The 18,276-nt window shown below is 43.2% G+C and overlaps 1 protein-coding gene across 1 annotated transcript in view; it reads left to right on the forward strand.

The window, feature by feature from the left end:
- Nucleotides 1–12,512, forward strand: part of CRACR2A (calcium release activated channel regulator 2A) — a 103,593-nt gene extending 91,081 nt beyond the window's left edge. The window contains exons 16-19 of the mRNA XM_044983316.1: nt 1,199–1,313; nt 3,855–3,956; nt 9,451–9,527; nt 10,839–12,512. Of these exons, the coding sequence (XP_044839251.1) occupies nt 1,199–1,313; nt 3,855–3,956; nt 9,451–9,527; nt 10,839–10,929 (385 nt within the window). The 3' untranslated portion in view covers nt 10,930–12,512. The remainder of the gene's footprint in view (nt 1–1,198; nt 1,314–3,854; nt 3,957–9,450; nt 9,528–10,838) is intronic.
- Nucleotides 12,513–18,276: the final 5,764 nt, after the last annotated feature.

Here is an 18,276-nt window from a genome sequence, read left to right on the forward strand (position 1 = left end):
GGGAAAGGATCAGCAGCAGGATTTTTCAAAACACTTACAGCACATTTTTGTTTACTTGATCTTTTAGTCACTGACACTGAGTTCCATACATGGGATTGCCACTAAAGGAGAAAAAGAATGAACTATATAGGAGTAGATAAAAAGGGGACTGCTAAATCCAGAAAGCACTGCATTTGTTCCCTCGCCGTATTTCACTGTATAGCTCAATTTTCCCTTCAGATCTACACTGCACTCTGTTGCAAATTTTGCACTCATCTAGTGCATGGGATTGTCAGCGATAACAATGGAGGTTTCATGTGTAAAATAAGTAGGAAGAAAATCCACTCTGCTCGTCAGAGAGCAGAAATGTGTCCCCTGAATGTAAATTCATATGTAAGGGTATGTCTACACTACCCGCCAGATCGGCGGGTAGCGATCGGTTTATCGGGGATCGATATATCGCGTCTCATCTTGACGCGATATATCGATCCCCGAACGTGCTCCTGTCGACTCTGGAACTCCACCAGGGCGAGCGGCGGTATCGGAGTCAACAGGGGGAGCCGCGGCCATCGATCCCGCGCCCTGAGGACGGGAGGTAAGTCGAAATAAGATACTTTGACTTCAGCTACGCTATTCTCGTAGTTGAAGTTGCGTATTTTACATCCATCCCACACCGTAGTGTAGACCAGGCCTAAGCTAAGTAAATGAAGCTTTGGTCCTCCAGCTCTTACTCATGTGAATAAACCTTAGTATGGCAACATAGTGAGCTATTTTTCCCATCTCTGCCATTGACTTGCCACTTAAACCTTTCTATGCCTCTGTTTACTGTGCATCTGTAAATGAGTGTAATAAGCTTAACCACCTTTGTAAATTTCTGTAAGATCTAGAGATGAAAAGAGCTATCGATGTACTGTTGTTACAGCTCATGTGTGTAATCCCATTGACTTCAATAGGACTACTTGAGTGAGTAGGGATTACACATGTGAATAAGGGATGCAGAACTGGGCCCTGATTTAAGAAGATATTTGGCTCCACGTGCCCATATATCTGTGGCCCAAACTGAGCTTAAAAGAATACAAATGTTCTATATAGATCCCTGTGTATAAATCTTCAATGCTGCAGGACTGAAGGGCTGGTGTACAGCTTCTGACTACTATACTGTAATCATATTGTACTACTGCTCTATGGCAAAGGGCTATACACAGATTCTTGTTTGCAGGTACCGCAGTATTACCAAGCAGTTCTTCAGAAAAGCCGATGGTGTCATTGTGATGTATGATATAACAGCAAAAGACACATTCACAGCTGTCAAACAATGGTTGGTAAGCATTGAGGTAAGAGGACGTAGCTTTCAATCTAAACTACTCTGGCCTCATGCTCTAACTTCTTGAGGTGCTCCCTCCAGGTGGGGGTTACGGGCAGGTCAAAAAGGAGGAAGTAAGGTCCTACCACTTCTTGTGCTGTGGCAATTACTCTGTTATATATAGGACTTCAGTTCACAGAGCTGCCAAACCAGCTTTTTACAGAAGACCTACTTCCATTTTATAGGAAAACAATAGTCATTCTAAAATTTCAAGGAGTATCTCTCTTCAGTGGCCACCATTGATTGGATGTATGTCCATCTTTCCTGGTACCTGGCTTAATCTGAGGGAAAGAATTCCCAGCATGCACTCCTCTGCTTCCCGTATCAGTACACATTGATCGTTGTCACCAGAGTTGAAAGATGCTTCAGTGCAGTGATGTAATTCATAAAGAAACAGTTTTGCAGCGGCTACATCTTTAAGTTAGGAGATTTTAAATAGGTTGCTCATGTAAATCAACGGTATCCACAGTACGTGCTGTAAAACTGGTTTATTTTATAGGATTCAGCTTCCTGAAAAAAATTCTGCGGAACATCTTGTTTTTCTCCCCCTGCCCACACCCAGTCATAGCCCCTGCCCCAGTGAGCTTTTTGCGACTTAAAAATGCTATTTTCTATTCAGATCTTCTGGCAATAAGCACAGTATGCTAACATGTGAAACACTGTATCTGTACTTTGGAGTTAGGCCCCAGGGCCAGATTAACTCTCCTGTGGGCCCAGGGCTATTAGATTTTGTGGGCCCCTGTATACACGTCTTTTTCCTAATTTAAAACAAAATGATCACAATTATGGCATCGAGGCTATTGACGCTATACTAAACTTGCCTTTTAATTAACATAAAGCCGCTCTGTGGTTACATTTCAGTCTTAAAACATGTAGAATACAGTTAAGTTAATTCAAAATAGCCTGTTTCTTACCTTAGAACAGCTGTTATATGAGTTTCTTCTGGGAGGGAGTTTGGGTGCAGGAGGGGGCTTCAGGCTGGGGCAGTGTTGGGGTGCAGGAGGGGGTGTGGGCTCTGGGAGTGAGTTTGGTGCAGGAGGGGATTCTGACCTGAGGCAGGGGATTGGGGTGCAGGAGAGGGCGCAAGGTGCAGGCTCGGGCAAGGATGCGCTTACCACAGGCAGCTCCCAGCCAGTGGCACAGCAGGGCTCAGGCAGGCTGCTGGTCTGCCTGTGATAGCCCTATGCCGCTCCCAGAAGTGGCCGGCTGTTGGCAGGTCTCTGTGTCTCCTGGGAGAAGAGGGACAGATGTTTCCGTGTGCTGCCCGCGCTTGCAATTGCCGCCCCTGCAGCTCCCATTGGCTGGTTCCTGGCCAATGGGAGCTGCAGGCATGGTGCTGGGGGCAGGGGCAGCACGCGGAGCCTCTTTCCCCTCCCACCAGGGGCCATAGAGACATGCCAGCAGCCAGCCACTTCCGGGAGCAGCGTGGGGCCATGGCATGCAGGCTGCCTGCCTGAGCCCTGCTGCGCCACTGGACTTTTAGTGGCCCGGAGATTGCAATTGACTGGAAGAGGCTCCAGGATCGACAACTGATTGGTGACCACTGAATTGTATATAAATAGGGATTTATTTTTGCGGGGCCCCCCTTAGCCCGAGGGCCTACACTGCAGCCCTAAAGCCCCTGCATTAATCTGTCCTTGTTAGGCCCCAATTGTTCAAATACTTACCACTGTCAGTAGCCCTGACCACTGTCGGTAGCTACATTGAAGTAAACCCAGTATTAAGTATTTGCAAGATCAGGCCCTTATTTAACATGTTTTCTGAACAATTCAACATTTATAACAATTCACCACTTTAAAAAATAGCTTTAGAAGAAAATTTTAGTTTTGATAAGGAAACATGGTTTTCTTTTCAATTTCAATATTTTACATATTTGATTCATCTTGACTGACTAATTTTGGGAGATGTTAACTAGCACTGAGTTCAAGACATATGGCCAGATCCATTGTCTTTAACTCAGGTAATGTGCATACTTAATCCCTGGTGTACTTTTGGTAATATACTCATTCTGATAGTGTTTCACTTGGTAACATATATTACCACTTTTCAGAATTACATTTGATCAAATATATTATCTCCATTTACATTATGTATTTTGATTGGTATGATTGGATCCAAATGCAGTGGTTTTCATGCCTATCTAATTGGAAGAGTAGAGTCAGATACCTGTGGTTTTATGTAGCACAGTATTTTTCTCTCTTTCTTTTTCTCTTTTTTTTTAATTTGTTTATGTCTGAATGATTTCTGAGCTGTTCTGTTATTCAAGGAATGTCAAAGATGTTAATGCATTTCTAGCACAGAATGTCTCCTTTATTCCTTTTGTCCAATTCTGATGCCTGATATAGTTCTTCATAAAATAACACTTTACTTGCCTGATTCGTATTTAGGATTTTCATTTTCATATTGGCACCTGGTGGGTCTCGGCTCTGCTTCATCTTTAATCATTTTTTTAAATATTTTAATGATGTTGACATATTGTGTGCAGTATGGTGTTGTGTTCTTTGCTCTGCAGGAGGCAACTGGAGAGAATATACCTGTCCTTTTGTTGGGTAATAAAACCGACAATGAAAAAGAACGAGAAGTCCCTCGTGGACTAGGAGAACATCTAGCCAAGGTACAGTATGGAGAAGGGAATCGGTAATAAAACTAAAAGATGAAAGTGTTTAATGGATGTTAGATTCTATCTAGAAACTCAGAAATACAAGTTATTATTTTTAAGAGGTCAATTGCTTTTAGAAGGGGAAAAAAACCTTAATGCTTATTAGTCGATCTTGGTGAATCGTTTCTAGTGAGTAATTATTTGATTAATTTTGTCTCTTAGTGAACTACCTGAAAAATGTCCTGCATTTGTTATTATTTGTAATTGTTTGTTAAATTATTTATCAGAACAACTTATAGCCTGTGGTTTTCCTGTGAATTGTAACTACTGATAATTATTAATGTGTGGTTGGTCACCTAAATCACATGGTGGTGTTTCTGATCCATGACTGGATGATTAACTTTTAAACAGGAGAATAATGAATGATGAACACTGAAGAGTGAATGATGGTATATCTCCTTAGGGATTCTCTTTTTTCCCCCCTCATTGCGTAGACAATTTCTTAATACATTGTTTTGTGGACACCTCCCTCCATTTACAATCCCATAACATCCCTGTGACACCTACAGCAGTTACTTCCATGGAAAGTCATGACAGAAAATTACATATTTTTAGCTTTTTACTGTGATTTAGTAGCTGGAAACAACAACAAGAAGCAGCTCTCTGGAGTACCCACAAGTGTTCTTCAAACCACCCGTGATCCATGAGCCGTAGTTTGAGAACCAGTGGATTTAGGGTGACCAGATGTCCCAATTTTATAGGGGCAGTCCCAATATTCAGGGCTTTTTCTTGTAGAGGCACCTATTGCCTCCCATCCCCGTCCCGATTTTTCACACTACCTATCTGGGCACACTAAATGGACTAGCATATAACAAAAGCACTTGCTTACACACACATTATTTTTGCATTCAGATGCGTAGCGAATATGAATTCATATGAATAACACCTCCAAAAGATTCATCTACATAGAAATCAGCTGTCCAAATCTTCATGAGAAAATGAACTAAAAGGGGCAGAAATATGACTGAATCAAATCAGATATCGGATTCCACGAATGTGTCTGTAAATACATTTTCCCATTATTCATTACTTATTGGTAATGGATTTACTAGTTTGTCCAAAATGCAATGAAGTCAATGGAATTATTCTGTATTTGCACCAATATAACAGAGCAATACTTGCACCTGTAAATATAATTTAAAGAGTTGGGGCTATATGCTACTTTTGACCTATACACAGACTGATGATAATACATTGCCATATATAGGTCTTGTGTTGTTATATGGCTTTTATTTTGTGTTTATAAAATGAAGAAAGGTGCTTTCTTATTTAGGGCCTGATCTTACTCCCATTGTAGTGAGTTACAAAATTCCCATTGACTTCAGTTCCCATATTATCAGCCCCTTACTCAGTACCTAAAAGTTTCTGTATTTAGCAAATCGGTTTGGTTTTTATGTAAGGATCCGAATGCAGGTATAATTTCAGGCGCTGCAGGTTACTTTCTAGGAAAAACTCCAAGGTATTATTACTGTAGCCTTATGCAAAAAGCAAGTGACACACGAAAGGTAAGTGGAGGGAGTGGGTGGCTATTTGTCATTTAGCTCTTTTTAAAAATGGGCAACGAGTAAAGTGAAGATGAATCACGTTGAGATGCAGAACTTGCAGCCCACCAGGTCATTAGCTGTAACATGGCATGTAAGGAAATAAAATGCTTTACAAAAGTAACGTAGAACAATGTCAAATGAAAAATGATAACATTCAAATGAATGAATACTCATTAGAATACATTGCTTGATGGAGCAAAAGTAAGGAGTGATCAGTGACAATTTGTCACCTGAAAAGCTGCAGAGATTTAATTCAATTACAGCAATTTGCCTGTTGAGCTTATAATAATTTATTTCAATGGATATTAATTACTGTTAAATGGCAATGTAATTCCTAGGAAACCACGTATGACATCTCCATTAACGAATCCACTTGAGTAGCTTACTTACATGAATTACTCCTTGGGCACTCAGACTGCACTGGGTCAGATCCTCATCTGGTGTAAATCTGCCCAGCTTCATTAACGTCAAAGGAGCTAAGCCTATTTATACCAGCAGAGGATCTGGCTCATTGTCAGTAGGTTTTCAAGAATGTTGGTGGATCGCATTTAAAGTATTGTGGGTCACATAGTGCAGCTCTCATTGCTTCATGAAACTTTGGTAGTTAGCAGCCTGGAGTCTCTAGCTAGATAATGTGGTGTAGAAATCAGCCAGAAGTCTTCCTGGAGATTTCTGCTGTAGGGCAGCCTTTCTGCAACTCCTCTAGCATGCCTAAGGATGCCTAACATTGCAATGTTGGCACACTAAAGAAAGTCCTATCAAATCCTCATCACTTGAAAGGATTGGAGGATGCAGTACGATACCTCAGGGTATGGCTAAAGGGAGATAGGCACATCCAACAAGGATAGGGAAGGCCCTGGTGGGAATGATGGGGGGGCAGCTAGACCGTGAGAAAGCTTAGTCAGCAACATGAAAGAACAAGCACCCCAACATTAATCAACACTGTCTGGTATGCAGACTTGGCATTGCGGAATGGGAGCAATAGCCTCAAAGCAAAAGTACTCATGTTTAATATAAATCTGACAGTGTCCAAAATGTGCTCTCTAAGAAGGCAGTAGAGTTACTGTCCCAGATCAGAGCAACTGCACCTGTATTCCTCCTCCATGGGCTCCCACGCTCAGGCTTCCAGCCATCCTCTCTCTTGGCCAGAGATAAGTCTCACTAACTCCTGGCTGGGGTTTTTCCAGACTGCATAGTTACCTGTCTACACTGAGATATGCCCAGCAAGCCAGACTGCTTAAAAGGCCACTGTCTGCACTTTGCTTTCTCTTGAGAGGCTATGAAGAGTCGTAATTGCTGCCAGTTACAAGTCACCACACAGCTTTTTCTAAGCAAGCACTTTTATTCATAAGGTGAACACATTAAAAACATAAGAACAGCCATACTGTGTGAGATCAGTGATGCTTCTAGCCCAGCATCCTGTCTCTGACAGAAGCAGATACCACAGCTTCAGTGGGATGCACAGATCAGGGCAATTTGGAGAGATCCACCCCTGGTTTCCCCTCCTGACTTCTAGTAGTCAGAGGTTTAGGGTCACCCCAAGCATGGGGATACATCCCTGACCATCTTGTCCAATAGTCATGGATAGACTTAACCTCCATGAACTTCTCCAATCCTTTTTTGAAACCAGTTATACTTTTGGCCATTACAACATCCTGTGGCAATGAGTTCCACAGGTTGACTATCTGTTGTGTGGAAAAAGTAATTCCTCTTGTTTGCATTAAACCTGCTGCCTATTAATTTCATGAGGTGGCCCTGGGTTTTAGTATTGTGGGAAAGGGTAAAGAACACTTCTCTATTAACTGTTTTCCACACCATTCATGATTTTATTGACCTCTATTATATCCACCCTTGATCATTTCTTTTCTAAGATGAACAGCCCTAATGTTTTTAGTCTCTCCTCATATGGAAGCCATAACTTTAATAATGTCTGTTGCCCTTCTCTGAACCTTTTCCAGTCAGGCTTCCAGCTCCCAGCCATCACCTATCGTGATGACAAAAAACATATTAAAAATAATAGAAGAACCTACCTGTACATTAATAAGCTTACCAGAGATCTCCCAACTCCAACAAGAACTCTGTCAGGAGTCAGTCCTTCAAACCCCAGTGAACGTTTTTTCTGTGGTTACAAGTTCATAACAGCCTTGGCTCAGAACAAGCCCACCCATGAATCAGTTAGTCTTTCCTTTATACAGGTTAGGCCTTTGATCTTCAGCCTCCCGGAGCAAGTAATCAGCAGGCAAAGGTCTTTTCCTCAGGATGTTGCTTCAAAAGGCAGGATTGGTTTTGTTCTTTTTTTTGTTGTTCTTTTCGCATAACCAGAGGCAAAGGGGGTGGGGAATTGCATTCACCTTCCCCTAGATATTTCCCTGGAAATCCATTTCACAGGTATCGTCCCATAAATCCATTCTTGTCTGACACATTGTTCAATATAGGCCTTTAACCATCCCAGCCCACAAGAAACTTAAATCTTTCCTTTAATACAATGGACCCCAAACATATGTTAACTCAATTCAGTAGGGTCTCCCAAGGACATTGCAGGAAATTGCCATATCTGTCACCACTACTATCAGCAAAATAGAGAAAAGACAAGTCCATTTACCTTTTCTAGTAGATTTACAAAGAAATTTCCATTCAGTGAGTTTCACTGTAGCATGATTGCCTAATCAGTAAACAGTTCAGCCAAACAAAGCTTTTCTGCCTTCGTTACTTCAGGAGGCTATTCCACAACTAGACTTACAGGACAGTAACCACCAAGATCACTCCTCTTCTCTCCTTGTTTGTTGATTTGTTTTTTCCCCATTCTTTAGGTGCCTCCTCATTTGTCCATGATTTTTCAAACATAATTGTCAGTGGCACGATACGTTCATTAGCCAATTCCCTTGATAGTGTAGGATGCGTCTCAGATGGTTAATTAGACATAACTTACTTTCTGCTACTGAGGGTTTCCACTGTACATTCTGTCAGTGAATTTTCCCTTCAAAGTTCAAAGGCATGGCTCCTTCTGCTGCAGGACTGACCGTGTCATCAAGAGCAGGATCTGTTTGTCAAAGTGATGAAGATGAATGATTAGCATCAGTTAGGTGTAACTCATTATCTCACATTAAGGATTTGCTCTGCCACATGGCATTTGCTGAGAAATCAGTTCTGATTCATGCCAGTATCACATGTGTGATTTCTCCTCATACAAGATGCTGATGTGCTGTAGGAGAGCAAGGGAAAGCCAGTGCCACTCAACAGTCAGGCTCATGTGCATCATCCACATGCTGACTAGATTTTCTTTTACAGGTCTAACTGCATTCTTATATAGAAGAACAAAGGGTGTTGCCCTGAGCTTATAATAGATGTCAAATTTGTATTTGTGTGACTGTTAAGCTATTTAACCAGGACATTTCAACGCCTCAGTGTGTGTGTGTGTGTGTGTGGTCATCATAACAATTATTCAGCACGTTAATAGTCCAAACTTTTACATGCTTTTCGGCTATCAAAAATACAAATTTAAACTAATATTACTAATCCATCTATCTTTCTTTCTTATCAGGCCTCTCTAGGTGCAGTATAATAAATTAAAATCATGACATTCATCAAAATGTAGAAAATAAAACAGTGAAAAAACACACCTCTAAAATAGACGGGCTCAAAGAAAACCACTGCGTAAACTGCAAAGGACTCCATGTCTGACAAGAAATGGATGTTGGTTGTGTTATTGTTCTGGTGACATCTTTATTTATTGTCTAAGATTTACCTCAGAACATAGGTTCCCAATTTTTCCCATAATCAGAGAGACCCAAATGACCAATGTGTATTCCTTTTTCCCTTTTATCTCCCAATGTTTCCATGGTGCCTTGTAAAGCTAGATTGGCGCATTATGCAAAGTTGACTGAAATTATCTCTGTCTGATCTAGGATTACAATTTAACTTTCTACGAATGCAGTGCCTGTTCCGGTCATAATACTCAGGAGTCAGTGCTTCACTTAGCTAGGTAAGGAAAACAGCTTTTGCTTTTTTAAAACATGGACTATTGCAGGGGTAAAAAAATCAAACTAGGTGAAATGAAGGCCACAAAGGGCACAAAAAGAAGAAAAATCAATGCAAGAAGATTTGAAAGTGAACTTAATTGATCCCTATCACTGACAACTGAATGGATTCTATTTGCTAAATTAATTGTCTCTGATAGGAACCAACCTTTTGCTGTCTGAATACTGCCTTGTGCCTTTTACGTTATAGTCAATAGTGCTGATCCTGCAAGAAGCTCCAAGTGGACAGAAGTGCCCACATGGAGCTCCACTGGAGTCAGTGAGGCTCTGCACAGGCAAGAGGCTCTGTCTGTGCAGAGTCAGTTGCAAAACAAGGGCTTCTGAGAGGAGGAATGTGGGTAGAGGTGCAACACCAGTGATGGCTCCCAAAGGCAGACTATGGGAGTGCTGGGGAAATGCACACAGCCATGGACATTGCTGTGCTCTTCAATGGGGTACAGGGTGTGCTTCTCCCCCCATGCCAGTTCAGTTCTTCTACCTGGTTGAAAGACTGAGGAGGATATTTTCAAAAGTACCTAAGGGATTCAGGAGCACAAATCCCACTGAAATTAAATGTGACATGCTCCTAAATCCTATTGGCATTTTTGTAAAGCTCCCCCAATACACTTTGAACAGGAGAGAAACTAATAATGAATGGCAGATATTAGAGGCTGTACTTCCTGGCAGGAACCTTCAAGTGAAACTTTGGGGATTTTTTGAACTTTGTGACCAATACCCAGTGGCTGCAAACAATGAATAACACAAACTCCCCAAATAACAGCAATGGACTCTTATATAGAGATATACCTCTCTCAGAGCTGGAAGGGACCCTGAAAGGTCATTGAGTCCATCCCCCTGCCTTCACTAGCAGGACCAAGTACTGATTTTACCCCACATCCCTCTAAGCGCCCCCCCTCTCAAGGATTGAGCTCATAATCCTGGGTTTAGCAGGCCAATGCTCAAACCACTGAGCTATCCCTCCCGCTCAGCTTATTGCTTGCTGCTTTGATTCACAAAAATATTCACAAGTTGCCGATGATCAGCTCTAACTGCAGTTTTCCAAATAAATGAACAAAATAGATTTTGCAATACAACAGCCTTGATTTTTGTTTTATAAACTGTGCTCACTTGCTCATTAACTCACAAAATTCTGTTGTTTTCAATTAATCTCCCAGTCATCAGTGCAAATTAGCCATGTCCGACTGTGATGGAGTGTGTTTTTTTCTTGTAGGTATTATTGCCTTTTTCTGAGAGTAGTTTTTTTGCTTCTTTCCTAGGATTTTAAAGGAACAAGAAGATAAAGCGAAAGAAAAGACTGTTCAGCTGCTGCAAGACTCAAAGAAAAAGTCTTGTTGTATCAGACTGTAGAAGACTAGGGTACATTTAGACAACAATCATACATCTTATGTCACACTACAGTGCATCAACACATCTGCCTCATGTTCAAAATACGTCTTATGCTACGTTGTGAATGTAACAGCAGAAAACCTTTAAGAACCTCGTGCACACTCACTTCTCACTCTTTGCAAAGATGGAGGCCTTAGGATTACTTAGACTGTAAAGACTTCAAGGCAGGGGCCATCTTTTTGTGATGTGTTTCTATATCACTTAGTACCATGGGGTCCTAATCCATGACTATGCTCCTAGATGCTACCGCAATACCAATAAGAAATAGGAATAAGAAATCTACTTAGAACAGGAAGCTAATTCTCATAGGTCCTGATCATAGACACCCTTACTTGAGTAGCCCTTACCTTTTGCGTAGTCCAGCTGGCTTCAGTGGGATCGCTCATATAAGGTTAGAGTTTGCGGGACTGGATCCCTAATCTTGTAGCCTCAAATCTTGGTTCCATGTTGATCTTCTCTAGTTGTGTCTGGTTTGGGGGGGTTTAAATTATTATTATTTAAATTTTAAGCACAAACAACGAAATGTAAAACTCAGTGTTAAGGTTCTGAATGTCAATATACAAGAGTGAAGGAAAGAAATAGTCAGGATTCTCAGAGTAACATTAACTGATCCACACTACACATCTCTAGTATGTTTATTACTAGTGACACTGTTTGCACATAGAGCCTCATTGTGGGCCCATAACTCATGCTGGGGTGCCGTTACATGACTCAGTGATTCCTGTGGTTTCCACCAATGCCAGTGCGGGTTTTACAAATGGCCTTTACAGCAAGCCATGTTCTTAGATGTCACTGACAGATGGCTGTTGTATCAGACTTATGGCTGACACAACTCCTCCCTCTCACAAGGCTCCATCACAGAAGATTTAGCATACGAGAGTTCAGGGCCAAAATTTTTGAAGCTGTCTGCCTAAAGTTAAACCAATGTTTTTGGAGAAATTTTCAAAAAGCATCTCAGGGACTTAGGAGCACAGATCTCACTAAAATCCAAGAGCATTTATGTTCCAAAATTCCTTAGGTGCTTTTACAAAAATCCTCACTATGCACCTAAATAAATGCCCTGATTTTCAAAAGTGCTGAGCAGTCAGCAGCTCCCTTTGACTTTAATCAGAGCTGCAGGGGTCACAACACTTGAAGAATCACATCCTTTATGTAGGTGCAGGCCCGCCAACAGCAAGTCCGGGGCTCCAGGAAGAACAGTCAATGGGCCCCCCCCACACAAGCTATGCCTGCACAGACACAGTCTGCCTGACATTTGGGCGGTGCTGTGCTTGCACTGGCTGGTGGCCAGCGAGCTGCCAGCTGTGCTGCTGGGTGTGCTCTTCCGGCACAGCCCCCAGGGCTTTCACATGCCCAACTGGTAGGTTGCCAACTGTCTAATCGCGCAAACCCAAAGACTCTTGCCCCGCCACCTACCCTGCCCTTTCCCTGAGGCCATGCCCCTGTCCTGCCCCTTCTCCAAGGCCCTTACCCCTGCTCACTCCATCCCCCCATCCCTCTGTCTCTCACTCTCCCCCACCCTCACTCACTTTCACCAGGCTGAAGCAGGGGGTTGTTGTGCAGGAGTGGGTGTGGGATGCAGGTTCTGGCAGGAAGTTTGGGTGTAGGAGGCAGTGAGGGGTCAGGCTGTGGGAGGGAGTTTTGGTGCTGGAGGGGAGGAGGGACCAGCTCTGGGAGGGAGTTTGGGTGTGGAGTGCAGGCTCTGGGCAGGGGCAAGGGGTTCAGGTGCAGGAGGCAGTGCAGAGTGCAGTCTCTGGGAGATAGTTTGAGTTTGGGCTCTAAGTTGGGGCAGGGGGGCAGGTTCTGGGAGGGAGTTTGGGTGCGGGCTCTAGGCTGGGGCAGGGGGTTGGGGTGCAGGAGTGTGGCAGGGGATCGGTGCTTACCTGGGGGTGGTTCCTGAAAACAACTGGCACACCCCTCTGGCAGTGGCTCCTAGGCAGGGGAGCTAGAGGGTCTCTGTGCACCGCTGCCCACAGGCACCGCCCCCGCAGCTCCCATTGGCCACAGATCCCCGCCAGTGGGATCTGCGGAGTCGGTGCTCAGGGCGGGGGCAGCAGCATGCAGGGACCCCCTCCCCCAGGGGCTGCAGGGACGTGCCAGCCACTTCCGGGAGCAGCACAGAACGAGGGCGGGCAGGCAGCCTGCCTTAGCCCTGCAGCGCTGCCAGCGGCAGTGGCAGCCACTGGGAGTCCCCAGGCTCTTTTAAATCACCTGGGCCACTGGGCAATTTGCCCCTTTGCCCCCCACATTGGCAGGCCTGAGTAGGTGCCTAACTTTAGGGACCCATCTTAAAATCTTGGCCTAGAACAACACACTGAATTCATTTTTCCCTTTGGACACCCTGGCGGAATATGAATGAAATGAGCAACTTCAGAGCTGGCCTTCCAGCAAGAATCTGAATAATTCCTGAGGGTATTCTTCTGTGTTGCACACAGTGGTACTTCTGTGCTTTCAAGAATTGATGTAAATATGGATGAGCTTGCACAGAAGAAAGAGAACCTGTCTCAGTTTATTTTATCAATAGAACAGAAGAAAACTGAAGATTGGTTGCCATAAAAAAGAAAGATGATTTATATATTATATTTTCAATCCATTTTCTAACTTTCCAAAGTTTGGGTTATTTTAAACTTGAATAATAAATAGATTTGAAACCAATTCAATTAAAAATAAGAGACTGTGCTTTTCTAAAAGACCAAAAGGCTAAACACTAGTTGTATATGTAGCTACTTTATTTTATTTTTTGAATAAAACCTTTAAAGTAATTCAGTATGCTGTTGGAACATCTGTCTCTCCAAAATAGTCATCTAGATGCCAGTCACTGTAGAACAGGAGTTTGCAAACTTTTCCTTAGAGCAACCCCTTTCTCCATACAGCGAACTCACTTTGATACCCTCCCAAATAGCTCAGGTCTAGCCAGGACCTCTCCTTCCATCAAGATGGGACCTAATTCCTATTTAGCACTGCCAGATGGGCACTATTGTCCATAACCATCTAACACCTGCTTGCAAACCTTTCCCTCTCCGGTGGGTTATGACGCCCAGGTTGAGAATCCCCACTGCAGTGTTTAACAACTGAAATGCAGTGAAGAAGAGCAACACAACATTCCAAATGAGGGCAGGCTATTCGCTTGGCTTCTCAGGGTTGTGTCTTTATACATGGAACCATTTTCTGGACGTCAGCTACTGTGGGGAGGGGACACATTACCATTGCACTGGGTTCTAAAGGTTGTTCCCACTAGGGATTTGCCATAATGACAGCCATCAGTGCCCAGCTCTGGAAAGGAAAGCTGCTCCTTCCTCCAGCTTGAAACTGGGGTAAGTGTCACCAGGTCAAGGAGAGGCTTTGCCTTTCAACTACACTAGGGATAAATCTCCAGTGCAGCAACACCTCAGACTCAAGCACATTCTGCTCTCCTCTGGTTCAGAGTCCCATAGCCCAGCACGCCGATGTCAGAAATCAGCCAGCTGCAGAGCCAGTCTCTGGGCAACCAAATGAGCGCAGCTGGTCGGTAGTAGCCTGCCTGATTGGTGAGAAGAGGCAGCAGGCCAGCTCTTAAGCCCAGCAGCAGCAGCCACAGCAGTTTTGTGGCTGCTCAAAGAATTTGCCTATGTCTGTGATAGCTCCTGTGCCTGCCTTGCCTTACTCGAGGTAACCTGACCCTTGACTCTGATTTCTGACCTCGGCTCTGGCATCTGTGACCCTAGGCTCCTATTCCTGGCAGCTGATTCTTGTTCCAATCTCTGGGCATGGCCACCCACATCCCGCTTTCTGTAACCAGAACTTAATATCATTTAGCCAGTTTCTATTGTCTCGGCAGGGTGATTTTAGGTCCCAACTCTGATCTCACCAACACTGGCTTTCCCCTTATGTAGCTCCAGAATCAGGCCCCTAATTTCTGGTTCCATGAAGAACAGAGTTGTCTCAGAGGATCATAGATGGGGGTGGCCTCTAAGGTAACCTGCTGCTATTCCTCTAATGCTTTAAAGGCTAAGACAATATTCTGGTTCTGGAGCAGGAAACAGTAGGGGGGCAGAGCATAGGTGTAATGGGGCCTCTGCATCTACTTCTATTCAGGAGGCCAACTTGTTTGGGGTAATAACAGTATCATGTGATGTGAATGAATTGCTGATTCAAAGTCCTTGACTCCAGACCTCTGCAACACTGCAGAACACTTCTGCTACTGGATTTTGTTAAGTACTATTTATTTTGTCTTCCATCAGACATTTACTACTAGTCATCATGCCAGATTCATCCCTGGTGTAACTATTGATTTTAATGGAGATCCTCCAGGGATGAATATCAGCTTGTGTTCCCTGGATCTGAATGATGCTGGAACCTCATGACTGAGATACTCCACTGAAGAAGTATTTGTTACATTCAGTGACTGATTATCACTTCTGCTGGTGTAAATCCATTGCATCAGTGGAGCTATTCCTGATTTACATAAATGCACAGTAAGCAAGACCCAACTCAACTTGTATCACTTCCCAGTGACACTGTGGTTAACTGACAGGAGACAGTGTGACTGACAGGCAAAATGAAAAGTAGAGTGAATCATTTCAATCTGTATGAAAGCACTTGATATTGATTGAGCCTCTTCATTTACAATATACATTATCAAGAGCACTTTAACTGCAGTGACAATAATTATGTAAGTGATGTTTTTATATGCCCAATCCTATGTCAGGAGAATATTACTCATCATTAAGGAAGAGTTCCACTTCAGCGTCAGCACAAGTGGGAACCTGCTTTACAAAGTAGATATATGCAAATGCAGCTGATTAGCAGCACCTTCCTAAACTCATCTCAGACAAAATGGAAAGATGCCCTTTTGATCTTTAAAATGACAAAACTTACAGAAATGAGTACTTGCAGTTTTGAAAACTTTAAAAGCTAGTACTTCAGCTAGTTAAAGCTAAAACATGGTAAGCTCTGTTAATTTGAAAGGGGTAAACCTGTGGAGCTTTCGCTTTGAGCCAACTCTAGTTTATGTTTTGTTCATTTAGGAAACTTTTTATCTTTATTGTTCTAGTAACCATTTCTGACTTTAATGACGCATTACTTGTACTCACTTAAAATCCTCCCTGCTTTTGTTAAATAAGGTTGTTTTATTCTTTAATCAATCCAATGGTGCAAACTGTGTGGGTAACACCAGTTAAGGTGTCAAGTTGTTTTATATTGTTCCCTGACAGGGACAATGGACCTTTGTTATCTAAACTGTCCAGGAGAGGGCTGGACAGTGTAGTTGTGACAAGATGGCCAATGTTAGTATGGTGGGTCCTGTGCTTTTCTTGGCAGTGGGGCTAAGATACTATCCCTTGCCCCTGCTCTTGGAGCACCAAGGGCCCCACTAGTGGCCCAGGAAGGTGGTAAAGGAGGGAAGCAGAGGAGGGGTCTAGGTTTGCTCCTCACTCTGAGCCCCAGCCCCAGCCCCTCTCAACCCCTGTGGGTTCTTCCCCCTTGGGTGGGGTACCTTCAGTCCTTAGATGCTGTGGAAGGGTTTTTCTTACTTTGGTTTTCTGGTCTGTCAAATCTCAAAACACACCTCCAAGCCCCAGTCCTCTCTCCTTCCTTCTCCTGCCTGAAGCAGGGGGGTTTTATTAGGTTCCTGACAGGGCCTTAATTGACTGCAGGTGCTCCAATTAACCTGTAGCCACCATCCCTAGTCTACAGAGAACCACCAATGTGTGTGTGTGTGTGTATATATATGGTGGTGGTGGTGGTGTTACTTCTTGGTACTTCCTGCAATGCACATATATTCTCTGTAATTTTATTCCTTCAAAGTGCTGTTTGACTGGTCTCTGCATTTCATAATTTTATTTCTCTCTTATGCTTAAATTTAATTCTTTGACTAATGAGTTCTAAAATGCCTAACCTGTCCTGGCTGGAGTAATTATCCCTATGGCAACTTTTAAAATATATATATTATATCTAGGGTTTTTATTTCTACTGGTGACGCACATCCCCACATACCTCGATATTGGTGCACATAACAAAATTAATTCCACACACAAATGGAAAAAATTAGAGAGCACATTGGCCTGGCACATCGCAGGAATGCTATTTGAGGGTAAGGGGGTATCAGTGCCCCCGGCAGTATTTTGTAAGGAGTTTGCCTCTCAGCACACCTACTGGATTGGGCCCTGCAGGCGAGATAGGTGGGGGAATGATTACTTTGAGGATCCTTCCAGGGCTTAGGCATAAGTTAAGTGCTGAGCTGCTCAGTGATGTCAGGACTTTAGGCAGCTGGCAGAAATATAGGTGCTTAGGGGACTTTACCAGTGACAATGTTGGCACCTGCAAGGTTAGGTGAGCAGTGGTTTTGTGAACATCAGTGGTGCCAAAATGTTGGACTTAAGAGTCTAAAGTGTCAGTTAGGTGCTTAAATCCCCCTTGTGAGTCTAGCCCTTAGGGTATAACACTGGGAAAACAGAAACTCAAATGATTTCCTAGCTGTAACAATCTTCCCCCTCACCAACTCCCCTTTTCTCTTAGACAAGGGGACTGGAATACAATGTTGCTTCTGCACCTACACCATCTCCAGCTGTGATGATGCTAGATGCTACAGTAAAGCATCATCTTTCCTCTGAAGGCAGACTGCTACAGGAAAATCTATGTGGTGCAGCAAGTGGTAAAGATGGGAGCACGTTACTTCCTAAAGACCAGGTTCTTCTCTCCCATTTACACCAAAGTAATCTGGGGTAACATCTTAACTCATTGAAGTTACTCTCAATTCGCAACACAGCACCACGCATGAGTGGAATCTGGCCTTATGTATTAAAGCAGTCCCCTAGCATAAGTGCTAGGAGGTGCTGTATTTTGAAAGAGAGATTAAACCAAGGGCCAGCTGACCATTTGTGGTCATTAAAGATCACTTGTCACTTTGCCCAAAAGTACGATTGTAAACTCTGGTGTCCTGGTGTAATGCCATTCTGCAGCCTGGTCTATATACAACATTGCACTGTTTAACTACAATCACTTTTTAAATTGATTTACGTTAAACCAGTGCAAAGCCCATTGTGGACATTTAAATCGGTTTATGTCATCTTAGCTTAAATTGGTTAATAACCAAATTAACCTAAACTGATATAAATTAGGTTGAAATCAGTTTAAGAGAATCCACTCAAGGCTTAAAAACATGCATTTAATTCATGTAGTGCAACTTTGCGTGTAGACAGAGCCTAAAGTCCACCAGTCATTTTAGCCAGAGATGGATTCAGTCCTCCTAAACCAATGGAGTATTTTACCCCAGAAGGGGATCTGCTCTTCTGACTGTGCCTCTGTCTCTGCACTTACTATGACAGACTA

The sequence above is a fragment of the Mauremys mutica genome, chromosome 1 (assembly GCF_020497125.1).
Source record: "Mauremys mutica isolate MM-2020 ecotype Southern chromosome 1, ASM2049712v1, whole genome shotgun sequence".
Classification (NCBI taxonomy): domain Eukaryota; kingdom Metazoa; phylum Chordata; order Testudines; family Geoemydidae; genus Mauremys; species Mauremys mutica.